The sequence below is a fragment of the Anser brachyrhynchus genome (assembly GCF_964034855.1).
Source record: "Anser brachyrhynchus genome assembly, chromosome: 7".
NCBI lineage: Eukaryota > Metazoa > Chordata > Aves > Anseriformes > Anatidae > Anser > Anser brachyrhynchus.
Window position 1 is genome coordinate 41,398,716 of NC_137701.1, and position 18,790 is coordinate 41,417,505.

Here is an 18,790-nt window from a genome sequence, read left to right on the forward strand (position 1 = left end):
TAGCCGGGGTGCGAGGGTCGCGTGAACAGCACTGGCCATTTCCTGACCACAGCTGAACTCATCTCAGCTCTGCCGAATGAAGCCAGGTTTACATAAGAACGTAATCGCCTGCTCTGAATGATTTTTTGTTTTCATACAATACAACATTTTTGACATCTTTGGGCTTTGGGATTTGGAAATCCTCTTGTTGAGATCAGACCTTGATTAGAAACAGAGCCAAAACGCTTTGACTGTTCTTGTTCATCTGTGAGTTTGCATCTTTTAATCAACAACTTTTCACTGTGCTGTAAATGAGTTTGGTGTAATTGATTTAAAAAATCGATCCTTGGTTGGAAAACTTTGTCCAAGACAAATGGATGATGACATTTGGAAGCAGTTGGCAGCGCCCAGTTGCAGGTGCCCTCATGAGGAGAGGGGTGGGTACGTGGCACAGGCTGACAGCTGGAGGGCAGAAAGATCATTTTCTGTTCTTCCCAAGCTATTTCCACAGCCCTGAAATAATCTGAAGAGCCCTTGCATGTGATTCCTTATTTGCCAGGTCCTGTCCCTAGGGTTCCCGTGGTCTGGAAACACCATTGAGAAAGGCCTGGCGGCTGGGAGGCACCTCAGCACCTCAGCACCGCGCTGCCAAGGGGAGCAGCAAGGCTGATCCACAGCGTGCGGGAGGCAGGGCTGTGAGCACGAGCAGCGCGGGGTCCCACGGGTCGGGGCGGCCCCTGGGAGCCGAGCTGTCCCCCGATCCTGGTGGGGGCAGGACAGGGACAGGTCCTGTCCACCTCTGCCCAGCACCTGCCTTTCTTTCTGTTGCAAAAAGCTCCGGGAACATGTTGAGATACTTCCTGGTGCCATCTATTGGTGACACAACCAGCTCTCACCCATTCACAACGTCCCAAATTAGCGGCTCGTGGTTGAAGCTCCATTTGCATGAATCTATTCTAAACCATTTTCCGAGTGACCTTTTAAGAAGGAAGTTTCCATTCAACAAGTCCTCCTTTTTTCTAAAATTTTGTAAGTAGCACCTGTGATTGCAGAGACACCAGAGCACAGCAGGAATTTGAAAGTAAGTGAGCCTCATTAGGGCCACAGTAACTCAAATTCATATCAGAAATATTAAGAAGCAGGTGCTGCAGGGTATTTGCAGGGTTCTTTAGGCTCATCTATCATTAATCGCCTACCCCCCCGTTTCTGCTCCAGTCACACATTCCTAGGAGCAGCAGTGTCCCCACCTCCCAGCCTGGGAGGAACACGTGCACCGTAGCAGGTCTCTGTAGCAGGTCCACAGCAGAAGCTGCGTAGCCCAGCGTCACCGCTGGGGATGCAGTGCCACCCAAAGGACAGGGCAGGGTGGCTCTGGAGACCAGTGTCCCGCAGCTGCACAAGCCAGGAGAGGTTCACCCAGAGACCGAGCGCTGTGCATCCTTTCAACAACCTGCAGCGAGGCATTTCCATTTTGTCAGCTAGATAAATACCTTACGTTTATGAAAAAAGTATCTTGGGATTCCTCTCCCACAGAAGATTTCAAAATCCTAACTTGCCACCCCACCAAGGGATGAAAGGAAACGTAAATGTGTGAGTCGTCCCCAGCCGAGCTGTGTGAGAAGGCACACGCGTGCGTGCTGTCCTCGTGTGCGTGCTGTCCTCGTGTGCATGCTGTCCTCGGGGCTGGATGAGGCTGCCTCCAGCCGCTCAGCGCCAGAGGGGATGCCGTAGGAGGAGCAGCTCTTTGCCTCTCTTCCAAACAGGAATGCGTTCAGGAGTGGCAAAGCAGGGGCACACTACCTGCAGGTCATGGGCACAAGCAGAGTAGTTCAAGTGCTGACACCCTGAAAAACAGACCACTGCTGCTTGCTTTCTGGGAAGCCCGGTAAGAAGAGACCGAAGCGGTGGCTGACGGTGGGAGAGCATCCCACCTGGCCACAGGCACCGCCGGCACAGGTCCCGTGCCAGAGCCACGCCAGCAGCAAGGAGCTGCGCGCCCCATCCCCGTCCCCATCCCCGTCCCCATCCCCGTCCCTGTCCCCGGGCTGCCACGGTGGCCAAGGGCCCGGCGCTGCTCAGGCACCGGTGCGGTCCCAGCCGATTTTCACGCAGGCGGAGTTGGAGCTGGACACAAGGGAGAAGCAGCTGCGGGTACCTCCCACCGCTGGCAGCTCTTTATAAATAGAGCCAGGCAAAAACATGTTTCGAGCCTACACAAACATTTCATTTGCACAAAACGGAAGTCATCACATTTCTGCCTCTTTAACCTTTTAAGAAAAATATTTTTGAATGAACAAGGCGAACCTTACCAAAGCTGTTCCAGCTGCAGATCCCCCGAGGCAGAACACTGTCTGGTGCCACGCTGCCTTGTGGTCCCGGCCACTTCCATCAGGTCTGTCCCCACTTGCTCAGGGCAGTCCCACATTGCCGGCAGCAGCCCCGGGTGCTGCCTTAGCTTTCCTGGCCCAGCCCGGCTGCAGGTTGTGCACCTAGCAGGAACAAGCAGGCACGCGGTGCGGTGCTGAGACACATGCGGCAGTGCTGGGGAATGCAGCGGGCATGGGGCACGACGCAGAGGGGTGCAGGGGATGCATGGGCACAGGTGGAGACCCCATGGCCGTGCACAGCTCACCCGCAGTCAGCCAAAGAAAGGAGATGGGCAGAGCTGGCCTTAGGGGCTGCAAAGAGAACAGGAATTAGTATCTAACATGCTAAAGGCACCACGCATAGCAGACACCCTACTTCTTTTTGTGTCAGTTGGGTCCAGATGAATAATTACATCAGATTACAGTGTTAAGAATTGAGTGATATTAACAATGAATTCTTGGCTTTATGCATGTGCAAGGCGTGCTTGCTATTTGAGTTGCAGAGGCAGGCAGGAACATAAGCACGTCCCGTGATCTTCTCACTGCTACAAGAGCTAGGTGCCACCAGCTGCTACGGAACACTTCTAAAACAGCTGCACGAGAAAGGAAATGTCTGGTCTGAAAGCAGAAATTACCAGAGCAGAACCACATGCACGAAGGCAGAAGAAATGCAGCCATCCCTGAAAAACAGTGAACTGGCCACCGAAACGAGAGGTGCCTGCCCCAAGCAGAACTGAAATGGAACAAAACCAAGGGCATGCAGAAACTCGAGTCTGAGACAGGGAAATGCAAAAGCCTCACATCTGTCAGTAGCTTCCAGGACTGGACCTGTAATCTGCGAGGGGTGAGTTTTTGTAGGGCAATACAGCCTTGAAGCCAGCATGCTTTTCCACTGCACTTGAAATTTTCCCAGCAGAAGCCAGAATGCGCTTCATGGCTTTGTAGAAAAAGCTTCAGCAATATGAATTACAGGCCAAGAGAGCCGAGCACAGTAACTGCAAATTGGGAAGGTCACTAAAAAGGGGCACGGCTGACCGGAGAGCTGCAGGAGCGTGGAAGAGGTGAACAGGTCTGAGGAGCAGCAGATGAGGCACTGCCAGGCCCTTGGAAAACCACACTGAGCTGACAACAGCCATTGCCTGAGCAGCAGACACCAACCCATGTAACCAGAGGGAACTTCGCTGCGCCCCGCTCCCGCCGGCTCCCCCCTTAGCGCCGCAGCATGGGCAGTGCGGGGCGCGGAGGCGCTGTGCCAGCCCTGCTGCTGGAAATGCCACCGCATGCTCGCTCCCATCACCATCACCTCAGGCAAGACTTCTGCCCATTTACTGCTAAACCAGGGGCTGATAACGTGACCTTGTCCTTCCTGTGGTTTATGCACGATCCGGGGCTCAGGGTCACTCTGACCCGGGCACCGGGCAGGGCAGACTTTAGACTAAAAGAGGGGAGATTTAGATTAGATATAAGGGAGAAATTCTTCACTCAGAGGGTGATGAGGCACTGGCACAGGCTGCCCAGGGAAGCTGAGGATGCCCCATCCCTGGAAGTGTTCAAGGCCAGGTTGGATGGGGCTCTGAGCAACCTGGTCTGGTGGGAGGTTGGCAGGGGGCTGGAACTAGATGGTCTTTAAGGTCCCTTCCAACCCAAACCATTCTGTGACTCTTCACCGAGAGGGTGGCTGGGCACTGGAACAGGTTCCCCAGGGAGCCTGCTAGAGTTCAAGAAGCATTTGGACAATGCTTTCAGACACAGGTTTGATTTTGGGGTGGTGCCGTGTGGACCAGGAGCTGGACTCGATGATCCTTGCGGGTGCCTTCCAACTCACGTTATTCTGATTCTGTGACTCTTTGATTCTTTCTGTTGTCAGCTCGGATTGTCCCCTTTATCCACGGGGGAGAAGAAAAGTCAGTCCCCTGGCTCTCAGGAAGCCAGGCAGCCCCATAAGCGCCGTGCTCAGAGCCAGCACGTCCCCAGGAGCTGCGGCTGGCACAAAGGCTTGCAGCGCCGCACGCTCCCCAGCCAGCACGTGCTGCCCCGTGCCCCTGGGCGTGCTGGCCCTGGCCTCGCCACAGACCCAGCCCATGCCATTGCAGCATCCCCGTGCACGTCCCGGGAGCACAGCAGGAATTGCTCCCAGCTGCTCCCTGCAAGAAGCAATGCAGTTCTAGAAGCTTTCTCCTTCTTTTTGCTCTCTCTTTAGTTTGCCTGTGTGTTTCTTCCTCCCCTCAAGAGGCTGTGGCACCTTTGATCTCCAGCCACACTGCAGAGCCCCACAGAGCTTGCCGATCGCCCACATCCTGTTTTTGATCAGCCGCGCAGCTCACGGCCCTCAAAACACCGTGTTGCGGTCACACATCATGTTGTAGCAACCCGAGTGTCCTCTCACCACCACTAGAATAGCATCATTTATCTAACTGCCTTTCTTACGCTTGCTGGGTGCCCAGGCTCACTGGGCCTTCCCAATGCTAAAAGCAGGCACGTATCTCCCAAGATAAGGCAAACTAACTTTCCATACCAAAAGGAGTCACTGCTCTGGGCCATACAGCTGCCCTCATTTCCACCAGAGATGCAGCCCTAGGGAGCAGAGTCCATACAGCATTGTAAATACCTTTTATATAAGATGAGGAGAAGGATGCACGAGAGCAGCGCACCCTATCCAGCCCCCGCCTCTGCCATTGCAGTCTTTATAAACCAGCTGCAACCAAGGCAGGAGGCAGTGTTAATGCAGAGCTCATTTCTGAGCAGTTGCAGGAGGCAGAAGGTGAAGCACACCCAGCCTGGCTGCTGCACTGCTGTCAGCCCGCAGAGCCCAGCCAGCCCCGCTCTAGGCGAAGGGCTCTGGCCTGACTTTGAGCAGGCACTGATTTTCACCCCCACGAAAAAGCGTCTGTAGCACAGGTGGGCGAATCTTCAGCCTCCGTTCGTACAAACAAGACTAGGAATATTTGCTTCTTCAGACATAAATGCCTACGACAGCCAGGGCCCCGAGTCCTGGGCCAGACGGACAGAGGTGTGCTCTGCTGTGGCAGAGCAGGACCCGCCAGCGGCTCACGGCGACGGGCAGCTGGAAGCACCCCGGCTCTGCAGGCACGCAGGCTCTGGGCAGCTCTCTTCCCTTTCTTTGAGGTCTGGTAAAGACCTCAAACAGTATCCTAGGCTTAGGGTAAAAGCAGAGTAACCATGTAAGATACTGTTCTGTGCGGGTCTCTGAGCATTTGCCTCTCTCGGTTTGACCTCGCAAGGGCCCTTTGCTGATGCCTGTGTTTCCCAGGAAGTCCAGCAAATAACAACATACATTTACTTGCAAGTGAAAATTAACACATCTAAGGAATTCCTAGTCTGTTTCTTAGCAACGCTATGCACCAAGGAAGAATCTTGACCCTGTTGAAATATAAGTATTTCAAGCATTTCATTCAGACTCTGATACGGACACAAAACTGCAGGTACAGTTAGCTCAGGCATAACTTAGTAAGAATAAGTAAACAGATTAGCTAAGTTAGACATATTTCCACTAATAAGTTAGGCATGTTACTTGGCATGAGTTACAAAATAATAACATTTGCCTTACCAAATTGCAAAAACATGACTGAGTTTAATGTCTCTTTTTAAGTGTCGGATCTCTTTGTTCTCTTTGGGGTATTAATCAACCTTCGCCAGATTTTCTGGTTACTGTGGCCACGGTTGCTTTCACTTGGACACCCGTACATCTGCCTTTAACTCCAAGTTGTCCCCGTGGAAATAATCTCTGCTTTTCTTTCTTCTCTCTGCCGCCATGACTGGCAAAGCGAAGCTGTTTCTTGAGGCAACAGCTCACAAGCCAAAAACCCGGTGTCCAGAAATGAGCTCCAGTGAGACTCACGGCGACTCCAGGCCCCAGCCCACCCGTCTGACGAGGATCAGCCCCAGGCCCAGCTCCATGCCCAGGTGCCGGGGCTGTGCCTCCCTCGGGGGCTCCCCGCCAGGCCTCCAGCAGCCCGCGGAGCAGTGTTTATCGATTACAGGAGTACCGGGACAGGCTGTTTTTATCTGGGGTTCGTCTCCACGGAAAGCTATCGGTTTCAGTCTGAGGTTTCTGAAAAGACCAGGAAATCCTGCCACAGCAATATCTGAATTGCGAACAGCTGCACATTCTTCTCGGTCAACAGACAAACGAGGCACACAAGGCATTTAAATTACATTTAAAATTCTTCCAGTTGTACCTGGAAAACACAATTAGGCTGCTTGCTCTGACCTAACAGCCTATTTCTGTGTTGCCTGAGAGGAAAACAAAAGTTCTCTGTTTCTTCACATTTATCTCCATATTTATTATAGCACCTCATACGAGCTGTCAAGTGAGCCCTCACTGCCTGCAGTCTCTGCCTCCGGCCCAGGCGAGCGTGGGCAGGCACCAAGCACAGCCCGCAGGGAGCCCCCCGGCCAGCGCCTGCCTGCACCCCCACCAGAGCCAGCCTCGGTCGTCCCTGGGGGAGATCCTCTGCTCCGCTCACCTTAAAGAGGTCAAATTAACTCAAACTGTGTGCTTAGATCACTGCATGCTGACGAGCATTTTCTCCAACCTGCTAAAAATCCAGTAAGCTGATTTGACCGCAGTAATCTCAAGGGGTGATGGTGACGACACCCGGCACTGAAATGACCTGTCACTGAGCTGACACAGCACAGAGCATGCTGTTTCTAGCAAGCATGATAGGAATTGCACAAAAAAGCTCTGTGGCTTTGACAGGGCTCCACAGAGCCCCACCGTACCCTTCGCGGATTTGGTCATTGTCACCAGCCAGTTTTCATCTCAGAACATCTCCCCTGGGGTCTGCCGTAAGCTCCGGGCTCCATCCTGTTTCTAACGGGACTTTGTCACTGACTTTAGTGGAAGCGCTTGCTTTATTAGACACCTTTGAGGACTCTGACTTCAGTAACAGGAAATAAATAGCTATAAATCTTGCATTCAATTAAAAAACATTATTAACACTAAAGTATGCTGAGGAAGTTCTGCAAAGGTTCTTCACTTCACATCTCGGAGTTAGTCGTTTTTCATGTTAATGAAGAAGTCCACAGTGCACTCTGATTAAAAATTAAAATTAAAATAATTAAAAACCCCAGAGCATTTTAAATACCATCAGTCCCACCATAAGGTTGTGTGAGGAGAGGAACAAATGCAGCCTTGAGTTTGACCTGCTGCAAGCCTCCAGGTGAGCTGCCGCGCATGTTCCCTGGCCCTGCTGCAGGCTCCTGAGCAGAGCCCCAGACTTCATGGACAGCACACGCCGTGTCAGACCCGACTTTCTTCCTCTTCCAGCGCCCGGTGAAGGCCTGGGATGAATTTCAGAAGATGCTTTCGTACGCTTGATCTCCTGCTCTTCCGTGGGAGTGTCCCAAAGCTACTCGAGCAGCCGCTTCCCTCCCAGAGGGGGGACATGGACCCGCTGCTGGCCAGGCTGATGCTGCGGTTCCTGCGCAGGGAGGACCTCCCGGCCACGCCGTCGCCGTCCCTGGGGAAGAAGCACTCGTCATCGATGCTGGACTGGCGGCTCAGGCTCTCTGCAGCAGAATCATCGAAGGCGCTGCTCTGGTAGAAGCTGTCCTCACTGTCCACAGTCATGGAGCTCAGCCGGCTTCGGGAGCTGCTCTCGCTGGAGAAGCGAGGCTTGATCGGAGAGACAGGTCCCGGTGTGCCACAGCCACCAAATAAGTTGGCCTCTTCCAGCTCCAGCATGTCCAGCAGAGCATTGTCATTCACCTCTCCTGGAAGCAGAGGTCAAGGAGGAGCATTATTCAAAGGCATCTGCTCAAGGCCAGAGAGCTGGAAGCCTATGCAAGCAGGGATGGCCTCGGGCTCTGCAGCAGCTGTCCCAAAACAGCGCTGCAGGGAGGTCAGCATGGCCATTCCTGTCCCTCTGTTCAGCCGAGGCCATCAGCTGTGTCTCTCAAGGGTTTCACCCTTCCCCTCCGCCCTCCCAGCCGGGGCGACCTGAGGGGTGCGGTGGTGTTTCTGCGCCACGAGGGAACGGGGGAGGATCGCGCCCAGCATCCCTTCTCACCCCGCATTTCCCAGCTGTGTGGGGCTCTCTACCCCTGCCTTGCCCCGAAATGCAGAACCAAAGTTGCTCCCAGGGCAACCTGTAAATAAGGGGAGGGCTTTGTTTGTTTGTTTTTAAGCCCAGAAAAAGAGAATGGAAAAGAAACTTTGCAACCCACATGAACTCATTTCCTAGAACTCATGCAAAAGAGCCTTTAGTCTACATCAGCAAAGCAGCATCCAAATTCATTAGACACTGAAAAAAAGGCTTTCCCATGGGCCAGCCCCATGCCCTCATTAACAGGGGAAAAAGCAAGCAAATGAAAATCAGGCTAAAGGAATGCTTGCTACTGATCAGCCCGGGTTTCCGCAGAAGGTCTCAGCAGTGCTGTGGTTTCCGACCCGGAAAAGACGACTTACCATGCAGCAAGCGCTGTTCCCGTAAGTGCAAAGAGCGGAACTCCACCCATTTCTGCTGCAGAGTTTTCTGTGAAGGATAAAGAGGGCTACCTGTCATTCACACACTTCCACAGAGGTTTAAAACACTGCAGAAGAGAGGGTTCTCAGGCAGTACGCTTCACCTACGGGAAGCAGCTGTGTGCCCTCGTCTCACCAGCATGACAACAGTTGTCCTGGAGTTTCGCAAACTTCCCCCACAAAGCACAACTGCCCTCATGCCCTGAGTGCTCTGGCCGAGGCGCTTCACATATGAGATTTGCAAAAGTAGAAGGCTGAAATCTGGAGAGCATGCAGCATGCATTCGGACAGCAAACCTAGAAACCAGTTTCTCAGGGGGGCGGCACTGCCGACCTCTGTCAGAAACCTGCCACAGCCCAGAGCCGGCTGGCTGCTAGCAGGGCCCCGTGCCCCTTGCTCCTGGCTCTGCCAGCAACACAGGCACATCGCAGCCAGCGATGCCCTGATCCTGCAGTTGGGAACACATCACCCCGACTGTCCTTACAGCCTGCAAGTGCTGACATACCATCCTAACAATGAGCAACACTTAATTTTTTTCCTCTGTTGCAGATGATCTTTAGATAAAGAAAATAAAACGCTGCATAACTGATTCAAAACCAGGCAGGTTAACCTCTGCCTGGAGCAGGTGCTTCCTCAGTGACCTGCATGAACTTGGTGCACCTCAAACACGCAGCTAGGCACTCTGACAAGTCATATTTATACATGCAAACTGCCCAGGCTAAGCTTGTGTGGGCCATCTTGCTACTCCTTGCACATTTCTCCCCTGCTCCACACTTCAGAAAAACCAATCAAGCACACACACACCATCCCAAGGGTAAAGCACCGCCACCCATCCAGCACCCAGACAGCCTCCCCTGCAATACGGGAGCAATGACCGCTGTCGAGGAGGGCCTGAGACACCGCCGTGCTCCCCACCTGCCTCTGGGTGACCACGGCGGCAGAGCAGGGCTGGTGGTGCCCGCACCCAACACCGCGACGCCCCCGCTGTGGGCCAGAGATGCTGGGGAGTTGTCCAAAGACATTCTTCACCCCTTTGGGACCCAAGCAAAGCAACCTCCTAATGATGGTTTCTCCCGTCTAATTAGGCCTCATTAGCAGCTCATTAACTGGCACATGGCACATGTACCCACTCGCTGCTGCCAGCTGCCCGTTCGGCCCAGCTGCTGAGCACCTTTACGCAGGGCGTGCTGGTGGAGCGGCCCAGCCCTGCGACGGCGCCCACCAGCACGCTGCTCCCTGGCTGCGGTTACATGGCTCCCAGCTGCTGAACACATCCCGTGGTGAGACATCAGACACAGTCACAACCAAAATTAGGTTCTTTCCACTGCCGCCACTCTCCTGATCACGCAAGGGCCAGGCCCACACCCAAATTCTGCACTGCAAGAACTCTCATTGCAGAGATTTGGCACTTCTGGGAAACAACTGTTTTCTAAAACCTGAAAGCAGAGAATTTCACAGCAGATTTGGGTTTTATAAATTCTCTGAATGGGGGGTGGGAGGGGCAGCCTGTGTCTTGTGACTGTGCCATTATTTCGTGAAGCTGCCTAAGGGAGAAGCCCGGGCGGCTTCTCACGGCGGTGGGGCTGGGACCAGCGGGCGGGCGGCAGCAGCGGGGCTGAGCGGGACTGGGAGCACCACGGCACAAACCAGGGCTGGCACTGCCGCCACTGCCAGAGCAGTGCCTCCGCTTCAGCCAGCACTTTGTCCTCACAAACTGCCCCGGGTGTTGCAGCAGGTCATCTTAGTGCCGGTACCCCTCAGAGGTTTCAGCGGGGCAGCTCCATCAGGCTGGCAGGCGAATGCTCTGTGGTGGCGCCTGTGACAGCCCACACAGCCTGGTGCCCCCCTCGCACGGGCACAGAGATGAAGTCTCTGGCATGTTCCCCACTCTCTCCAGACTTGGTGTCCAGCCAGGTGGTCTCAGCATCCCTGCTTGCTGCCGTGGCTCCCGCCAGCCCTGGGCACAGGGGATGTGGTCACAGCGCTCCCCATGAGCCCAGCACTGCACCTGGACCTGCGGCACTGCCCCCTGCATCCTGCCCCGCCTGCTGCAGCTGGCAGCCCCTGCCTGCCTCCTGCACCACGCGTGCCACAGCGCAGCTCTGCACCCAGACACCGAGCAGCCCTCCGGGCTAACAAAGGTGTCCCTACCTCCTGGTGGTCCAGACCAGGTTTGAGTATTGCCAGCAGTCCTTTGTCCCCCATCACCCTAAAGCTGAGAGCATCTCACAGCCCATGATTAATTTTACCTCCTTCAGAGAGAAAATAACAGCCAGCTGTGGGGCAGTAGCACCTAAACCCAGCCCAGATATCTCCAGAAGCATCCTCCATAGCCCATCTTAGTTTAATGAGTACTGAAGGGCCTCATCCTTCCTCGTTGTATCCTCGCTGTACAGTCCCCACGTAGCCATTGCATTATCTACATCATAAAAGTCATATACCAAGCTACCGTGCCCTGTGCTATATTCTCATAAATTCAGTGCCAATCAGATCAAGGTTCCTCATCAATCTTACAATTTGATATTTTAGGGGGGAAAGAATACTCCAATATTTCTACGCATAATGTTTTGACATTTTCAAAATGTTGTTTAAACTTAACTGTTTACTTAGAGTACTAGTTAATTTTTAGTCTGACAAAATTTAAGAAGAGGTCGAAGCTATCAGACTTTTTTTTTTTTATATATAATTTTTTCATCATTTGACCTAATTCAAAACAAGGCTATGAAATGCTGTCAAGATGAACATTTTTTCTTCCCTAAACCAGGGCAGGGAAAGAGCTGGAGAAGCTCAGCACCCCAGGCAGGGAGAGCACTTGAACCCATTCAGAAAATGCCCAGGGGCTCAGGGAGGACCCCCAGTGCTGGAGGTGTGTGAGTTGCTGGGATGTTAGGAGGAACCAGACCTCCAGGGCGGTCGTGGCGTGACTGCCTCAGCCAGCACCGCGGTGCCATGGCCTGCGTGGTGCCGCAGCACGCTCAGTCCAGGCAGTCCTGGCACCGTCCGTCCTCGTGCGCCCGTGGGACCTGGCAGCTGCAGCACCACCCTCGGAGGTGCCGTGGCTGGCGGTGCCAGCACGGAGGACACGCGGGTGCCATCCCCCTGCCACGCCACCCGGCCACCCCCACGAGCAACGGCCCCACAACAGCCCTCTGCTTTGCGCAGCAGAGAAGCGGCTCACTGCGTTACCTTCAGCAGCTGCAGCTTGGTCTCGAGCTCCATCTTCCTCAGGTACATGGCCCCGTTGACAGTCTCCAGCCTGGAAGGAAGAGGCGCTTTGGGTACCGGCGGCCCCACAGCAGCACGTGGTGCCGCGGTGTCCTCGGGGAGGGGATGCACGCAGGACAGGGGAGGCCCCGCGTGCTGTCACCTCTCCTCAACAGCTGACTTGAGCAGCGGTGGTGTTGGTGCCAGATGGGCAAACACACGGTGCGGGCAAGAGACACGCACGTTACAGTCCTACGCGTCTGAGACAGCATGGGGCTGCTGGTTAGCACAAGAAGGTTTCCTGGTTTCCAGTGGGACAGACTATTAAACTCAAAACACTCTGGAGGACAGATGCCTACCTCAAATAGTTCCCTGAAGACTTTATCAAGTCTACTATTTGCTTGTGACTAAACCCATCAGTGTTCACTCCGTTGATATTGGCAAGGATATCACCTGTTAGAGATAAGCAGAGGCTGTAATGAGCATCTTCAGCAGACGTATCCCTTCCACTTTCTCTAAAATAAAACTAATGGGGATAAAAAGCAAAATAGGGCCACCCATAGTGGGAAAAAAACGCTAATAGTTACCAATTTGAAGGCCAGATAAATGAGCAGGACTTTCTTCTTGGATTTTGCAGACACAAGTGCATACCTCCAAGGAGTAATCATTTTGGTTTGGAAATCTAATAGTCTGTAAGTAACAAAGCAACAGTATTACCAATATTAAAGTCATGATAACAATTTAATACTTAAGATACTGTCATACAGCCTAATTTGTTTTCATAGTCTTTTTACACCTTTCTAAAATGGTAAGTCTGTGTTGAGCAGATTATATGATCGTAGAAGTGTGAGCACTAAAATGTTGCAACTTAACGATTAGAAATAGCTTTCTTATGATTAGAGAACAGTAGGCACCTGACAAATGACTGTACATCGTTTTTGCAAAATCTAGTTTTAAAGCAAGTTGATTATTCATTATCAAAAACTCAGTGACTTCAGTCAAGAACATCTATTAGCAGGGATGCAAATTGCTTTCTGGTTTGCCCTACAACTGGAAGGATATTTCATGTTCCCAGTCACGACATGGCAGGGCACGGCCTTGGCTTTTCAAATGATTGACTCCTCCTCATTGTGAATGCCACATTAAGCCATCAAGTGTTGCCAGACAGACCAGTCAACAATAACAACTGAAAAGATTAACCTACCTTTGCTCTTCTGGTCTCTTAAACTCATTATCTACATATGTCCCTCCCTCCCCTTAAAAAGTGCTTTATATTTTTGACTTATACATTTATATGTATGTTAAATAACTGTAAGCAAAATCCATCATCTGATTATCAACTCTGACATTCATTTAGAAAAATGCTAAACTAAGAGATGTAACCCGAGCAAGTCTTATCATGACAGGAAATGTCTTTTTAGTTACATGCAAATATCACTATTCAGCCACATCCTCTACCAAATTTTAATACTGAAGCTGAAGTTCCTGAAAATCTATGACAGCCAAATCTACCCTAGATATAAGAAGTCATGTTAGATTCTCAAATTTCTCGGTCCACATGGAATGAAGACTGGAATGAGTTCAGAGTTTATCAGGCCAAATTACACCAATTCAGTGCTTTCAGACTTAGACCAACAGTAAAACTTTCAGTTAAACTAAGGACACCATGAGAAACACGAGGATTTTGAAGGCCTTCACATGCAATACAGCAAATACAGCAGGCCAATTATTTTGGAGTAGATACCTAGGTTTTAGGTGGCTGCAGAGTGGGGAGAGACATGGGACTCAGAGTGCCTTCCTGCAAACATCTGGGCACGTACAGACCCATACTGCATCCATCTCGCCTCCAGACTCCAGTTCACGAGTGGGAAGTACTAGTAGAAGCAGCAGCTCGCGAGAAACTCTGGCACTCAGCCACCACTGTAATTCTCATAAATTCCCTGCAGATGGTGGACCTAGAGTTTCACATCATCTTATTCTGGTTTGCTTAAATTTAAATTATAGTAATGGAACTGCAACTTCTAAATAATGGATTATTTTTAGTACCAGACAGATGCTGTCTTTTCAGAGCCTGGACTTTCTAGTGAAATGCTTACACCGAATGTACGTTCAGGAAGAAATATGCCAAGAACAATTAATTTTAATCAGAATGTCACATATAATGAAAATCCACCCTGACAATTTATACAAAAGCCCAATAATTGACTCAATTATCTTCACTTCTGAAAGCTCTCTACTGTTCCTGAGCTGAACACTTCCACATTCATTATTCAGAGAATCAAAGCTTAAAAAGTTAGGTTTTTCCTAATGCACTCATTTCACTGAAGTTAGTATTTTCCCTTTGTGTGTAGATAAAGGCAAGTGCTCTGAAGATGCGCTGCAGCAGCAGTAAATGAGACCAAAGGGGCAGCGTGGGAGGTGTTCTCATGCACCGCCGGGACAGAACAGCTCCTGCTCTCACAGAAGAGGCGTGTGGCTCGGCTGAGATGCCTAATGCTTCCTTGAGGGTGCTTCAAAATGCGTTGTTCATATGCTCTGCAGATGTTCCCATGTGGTTTATTTCACACCCTCAGTTGTGCCCCGAGGCAGTAACCACACTGCCTTGTACAGCAAGCACAAGGTGTTTTTTAGGAAAAGAGCTGTTTGATCTCTCTCTTTTTATATAAAAATATTTCCATACAAAATTCTCTGAAAAATATTCAGCTAGGGAGGAAAGAACATGTTACTTGAGGTTTCTCCTGCTCTCAGCGCTCTGACTTCTGGCAGGTCAGAAACTCTTATCTGCGACCTTCGCTATGAAAAAACATCAGAAATGCACCCCATTTCTGCATCACTGCTCTATTAACATAATTTGGAGGATGTGACACTTAAGAGTTTGCACCAGATTTTATTTTTAAATGAATTGACTCGTCATTTAAGGCTTACCTGTATTTCAAACCCAAACGTCTCTTTGTCATCTTTGAATATAGCAACAAGGTGTCTGTAAGAAAAACACTCAGAATTACACACAGCCCCCGGGGTGCACGCCCTTTCTAGCAGGGTCCTGTCCCCGTCGCTGCCCCGCTCCGTGCTGGCAGGGGAACCAGCACGCCTCGCTCCCCGGGCCCCAGCCTGGCCGGCTGCGCTTCTCCCAGCGCACGCGAGTGGCCGTGGCTGTTACAGAAGGGAATCTTCCTACCTCTGTGGCCTGGAGGAGTCACCCAAGGAGCTGGATCTGGTTAAAGCGAGCTGGAACCAGAAATGGGAGAGGAAAAGGGTCAGTGGGTTCGCAGTTCCGTGGGGCACTCTCTAAAGCAGGTGCTTTGGAGGAGGCGCAGGGCGCGGAGCCGTGCTGAGCTTGCACCAGTCACCGCGGGCAGGACTCAGGAGCCCAGGGGCCGCAGCCCTGCCCCGGGACAAAATCAGGGGCAGGAGAAGCATCTCCCCACTTTGCACAGCCACTGGAGGCTTCCTGAAACGGCCACACATGCGGCACGACGAAACTGTGAGCAAACGGGGCACAACTTCAGATGAAAGCTTGCACTTTAAAATAGAAAACTGCCGTCAGTCAAACGCGAGCATAAATGCTCAGAGCGTCAGGCAGAGCCAAGTGCAGGACTGCAAGAGCGCTCAGCACCGCCCTCAGAGCTCTTTTCAATGCTAGCAGCAAGCTCGGCGAGGCGCAGGTGGCCACAGCACGTTCTGGTGCAAAGCACGGCACTCGCCTGCATGAGGCCATAGTTCAAGGAATTCATTTATTATGTTGGAAATTAAGCCCTGGAAAAATGAGCTGTTGCATTTTTTCCAACCTTCTAAATGCAAAATGAAACACTACTGTGGTGCTAACATTACAGAGTAAAAAAAAATAAAAAATAAAAATAAAAGCACACACACAAAAAAACAGGTACTCTTAGCACATAATAATATTGATTCAGTTGTTCTCCTCCAGTGAAGATCGAGGTATCCTCACTGGGAGACAGTACTGCAGTGCCAGTTCCACATTTATTTGAAAAAAAAAAATCAGTGTAACTACTCAAGACAGTAGAAACTGGAAGAACAAGAGGCACAACCACTAAAGAGAAACCCTGCATTCAGTAGGGCTTCAGAGATGGATCTCCCATCACATTAACTCTAAAAGAGTGAGGCTCCAAGATTAAAAGCCAGGGATTGCCATCACTTCATTAAAACTGTAACGATTACCTATATGGTGCCTAAATCACATTTCTGTTAGGCTAAGACTTCACCTTTCTTTCACACCTTTCCCCTAAAAAATCTGTGGGCATTTATAAACTTAACACCTATGAGAAAAAGCAGAAAGCGCACACACACGCTAAGAAAACTGCAGCCAGCTCTCAGCAGTTTCTAGTGGTGGCCACATAGCATTTCCAAGCTGATGCATGGCCATGGCAACAAGCACCTGGCATCCCTGCTCCAGGCAAGGCAGACCCATGACTAAAGAGGCCTGGAGAAAAAAAAAAAAAAGATCAGTGCTAAACATTAATTCTTCCTTTCACTTTTAGTGAACAACAAATAAGGAATTACTTTATCGATATATAAAACATCCCAAGCTTCAATGGCATAAAGTCATGCCACTGTAAGACCACCTATAAAACCTCCATTTCATAAATATGCATTTACTTGGAGAGAGAAAAGGAGAGGAAGGAGAGGTGACATTGTAATAATAAACTGTGCGTAAGGTGGGAGAGTTCACTGCAGGCGTAAACCTGGGCTGCTCAGCCCCACTAGGCGAGGTCCGTGCAGAGCAGTTCCCATGCCTGATGTACGTGCTGTAATTTATCTTTAACACACACACAGTTGTGTCACGGCCATTATCATTTGTTTATCTCTACATCTGGAGCAATCGCCACGCAAAGTGCGCCTGTCACTGCTGGTGGTGGCTGAACCAATGCACTGACAGCGTTCCCAGCATTTGTCTGGTTCTGGCTCTCCTTTATCTTCCCAGGCTTGTACAACGAGATGGATGGAGTGCGTTTCTGTTACTGCGCAAAGCAAAGCCTTAAGTGTACAGACATTGTGTTCCGGTTTTCTGATAATACTTTGAAATTATGTGTTACAAGCGCTTTCTATTTAAGCGTATTCACACTAGACAAATAGACAAGCTAGAATTGCTCAGCTGGCAATTTGCAGCAGCAGCAAAAGAGTTTTGTTCGACTCTGGTTGGAAACTACAGAATTTTACTGTTCTGCACGAAAAACACAGTGAAATAGACAGCCAAAGTAGCTACAATAGTCATAGCAAAATACTCCAAAGTCTGGGAGGAAGCAGCTCACGATACATGAGCTTCCTGCCAGAGATGCAGAACAAAGGAAAGCCCAGACAGGCCACCATGCCGAAGCAAACCCAAATTTAAGGGTACCCCCAGTAGCAGGAGCCTCTGTGCCTTGCAGCACAGCTGCAAATGGAGAAGAAAGGCAGCCCGGGCAGGGTACCAGCTGCAGAAGCTCTTCTGGCCCCCAGGCGCCTGTGGGCAGCCTCCTCCCACATCTCCTTGCAAGAGCACCCTGCAAGGTCACTGCAGGCAAGATTTCATTACAGCCCCAAATCCCCTTCGGCCCGCGGCAACCACTCCAGCACAGGGAGACCGCGCAGCAAACCCCGGGGCGGTGGCAGCCCAGCTCGTGCCCCCAGGGCTGCGGCCGGGCTGCGAGGTGCCCTACCTGCTTGCGGCCCCGCGGCAGCGTGCCCACCGTGCTGGCCAGGTGCTGCAGCCGCCTGCTGTCCATCTGCGGCCCCGGCTCCCCGTGGGACGCGCACGCCGGCCCCACGCCGAAGCCCACGGCGCTGGCGTTATGGTTTTGCTGAATGAGCTTTCTTAAAGACATGCCAGCGGAAGGGTGCCTAAAGAGGCATTGCTGAATGCTGGCATGTCCGAGGGAGCTCAGATACGCTCTCTGAGCGATCAACAAGTATGAAAACGGAAAGCGGGCCATGTGACTTGTGGTTTAGGTGCACATTACATAAATCTCTTCTTGCAGATCACCAGGGCTGCTCAGCATGTTTTGTGCTCACAAAAGAGTTAAGAACTAGGCTTGGCAACTACAGAAATCTGCTTAATTTTTCCATTCCTGCACACAGTAATAATTTTCACTGAACAGCTTCTACTTTCTGCAATAATTTGTCCTTAAACAACTGTTTGCTTTAGACACTTGCTTGAATTCAGCTTGCTCATTCTTTCACTTGCTCGGCATCCCTTGCTTTGCTCAAATTACCTTTGGGCAGAGACAGGAAAATAATATTTTTTCTGGACAGCCGTGTCGATGTGTGACTTTCCAGCCACAGGGAGAGAAGCAAGAACTGAAGGCCACAGCCTGAAAGTAGAAGCTGAAACCATTGCTCTGCTCTTGCTCCACAACGTTGTCAGCAGAGCGCTGACAAGGAGAGAGGGTTTGTGAGCAAACAACAACATAAGCACGGGGTCAGAGGACAGGGACATGAGGTGCTGCCCCAGAACCAAGGGACAAGCACGGAGCCAGGATGAGTGCGGCCAGAAGCTCTCCTTGCCACCGCTCCTCACTGGCTGTGACGGTGCTGGCTGGGGGCCGAGGCAGAGCCACGGGAGCTGCGTGCGGGTGAACCGATGGGCAGCAGCAGAAGCACCGTGCCTGCAAGGCTCTGCACACTGAGCAAAAAGGGGGCAATGCCCGCACCCCTCCTTGCGCACGCCGTGTGACGATGCCCCAGCAGGGTGCCGCGTGGGGCAGTGCTGCCGGTCCGCCCTGGAGCAAGGTGGAATGGGCACCTTGGCAATGCCTGC

At 51.5% G+C, this 18,790-nt stretch overlaps 1 protein-coding gene across 3 annotated transcripts; it reads right to left on the reverse strand.

The window, feature by feature from the left end:
• Positions 1-1,600: 1,600 nt before the first annotated feature.
• CYTIP (cytohesin 1 interacting protein) lies at positions 1,601-17,999 on the reverse strand. Of its 3 annotated transcripts, none has more exons than XR_013953696.1 (10): positions 17,694-17,999; positions 15,215-15,264; positions 14,962-15,016; positions 12,624-12,726; positions 12,396-12,489; positions 12,019-12,088; positions 8,776-8,842; positions 5,914-8,081; positions 2,289-2,657; positions 1,601-1,779 (listed from the first exon to the last, which is right to left on the reverse strand). XR_013953696.1 is itself a non-coding variant. In XM_080600124.1 (8 exons), exons 1-8 carry the CDS (start codon positions 17,964-17,966, stop codon positions 7,609-7,611), a joined length of 1,185 nt encoding a protein of 394 aa, XP_080456250.1. In that variant the 5' UTR covers positions 17,967-17,999; the 3' UTR covers positions 4,268-7,608. The 3 variants fall into 3 exon arrangements, 1 of the variants encoding a protein (XP_080456250.1); XR_013953697.1 differs by having other exon boundaries at positions 1,684-1,823; XM_080600124.1 differs by lacking the exons at positions 1,601-1,779; positions 2,289-2,657 and having other exon boundaries at positions 4,268-8,081.
• Positions 18,000-18,790: the final 791 nt, after the last annotated feature.

Excerpts from the sequence above, each read along its gene's own strand:
- CYTIP (XM_080600124.1), bottom strand. The coding sequence starts at position 17,966 with ATGGCCCGCTTTCCGTTTTCATACTTGTTGATCGCTCAGAGAGCGTAT. Across the intron at positions 15,017-15,214 it reads GACTCCTCCAGGCCACAGAG|ACACCTTGTTGCTATATTCA; the intron begins GTAGGAAGATTC and ends TTTTTCTTACAG. Across the intron at positions 8,843-12,018 it reads CCAAGCTGCAGCTGCTGAAG|AAAACTCTGCAGCAGAAATG; the intron begins GTAACGCAGTGA and ends TATCCTTCACAG.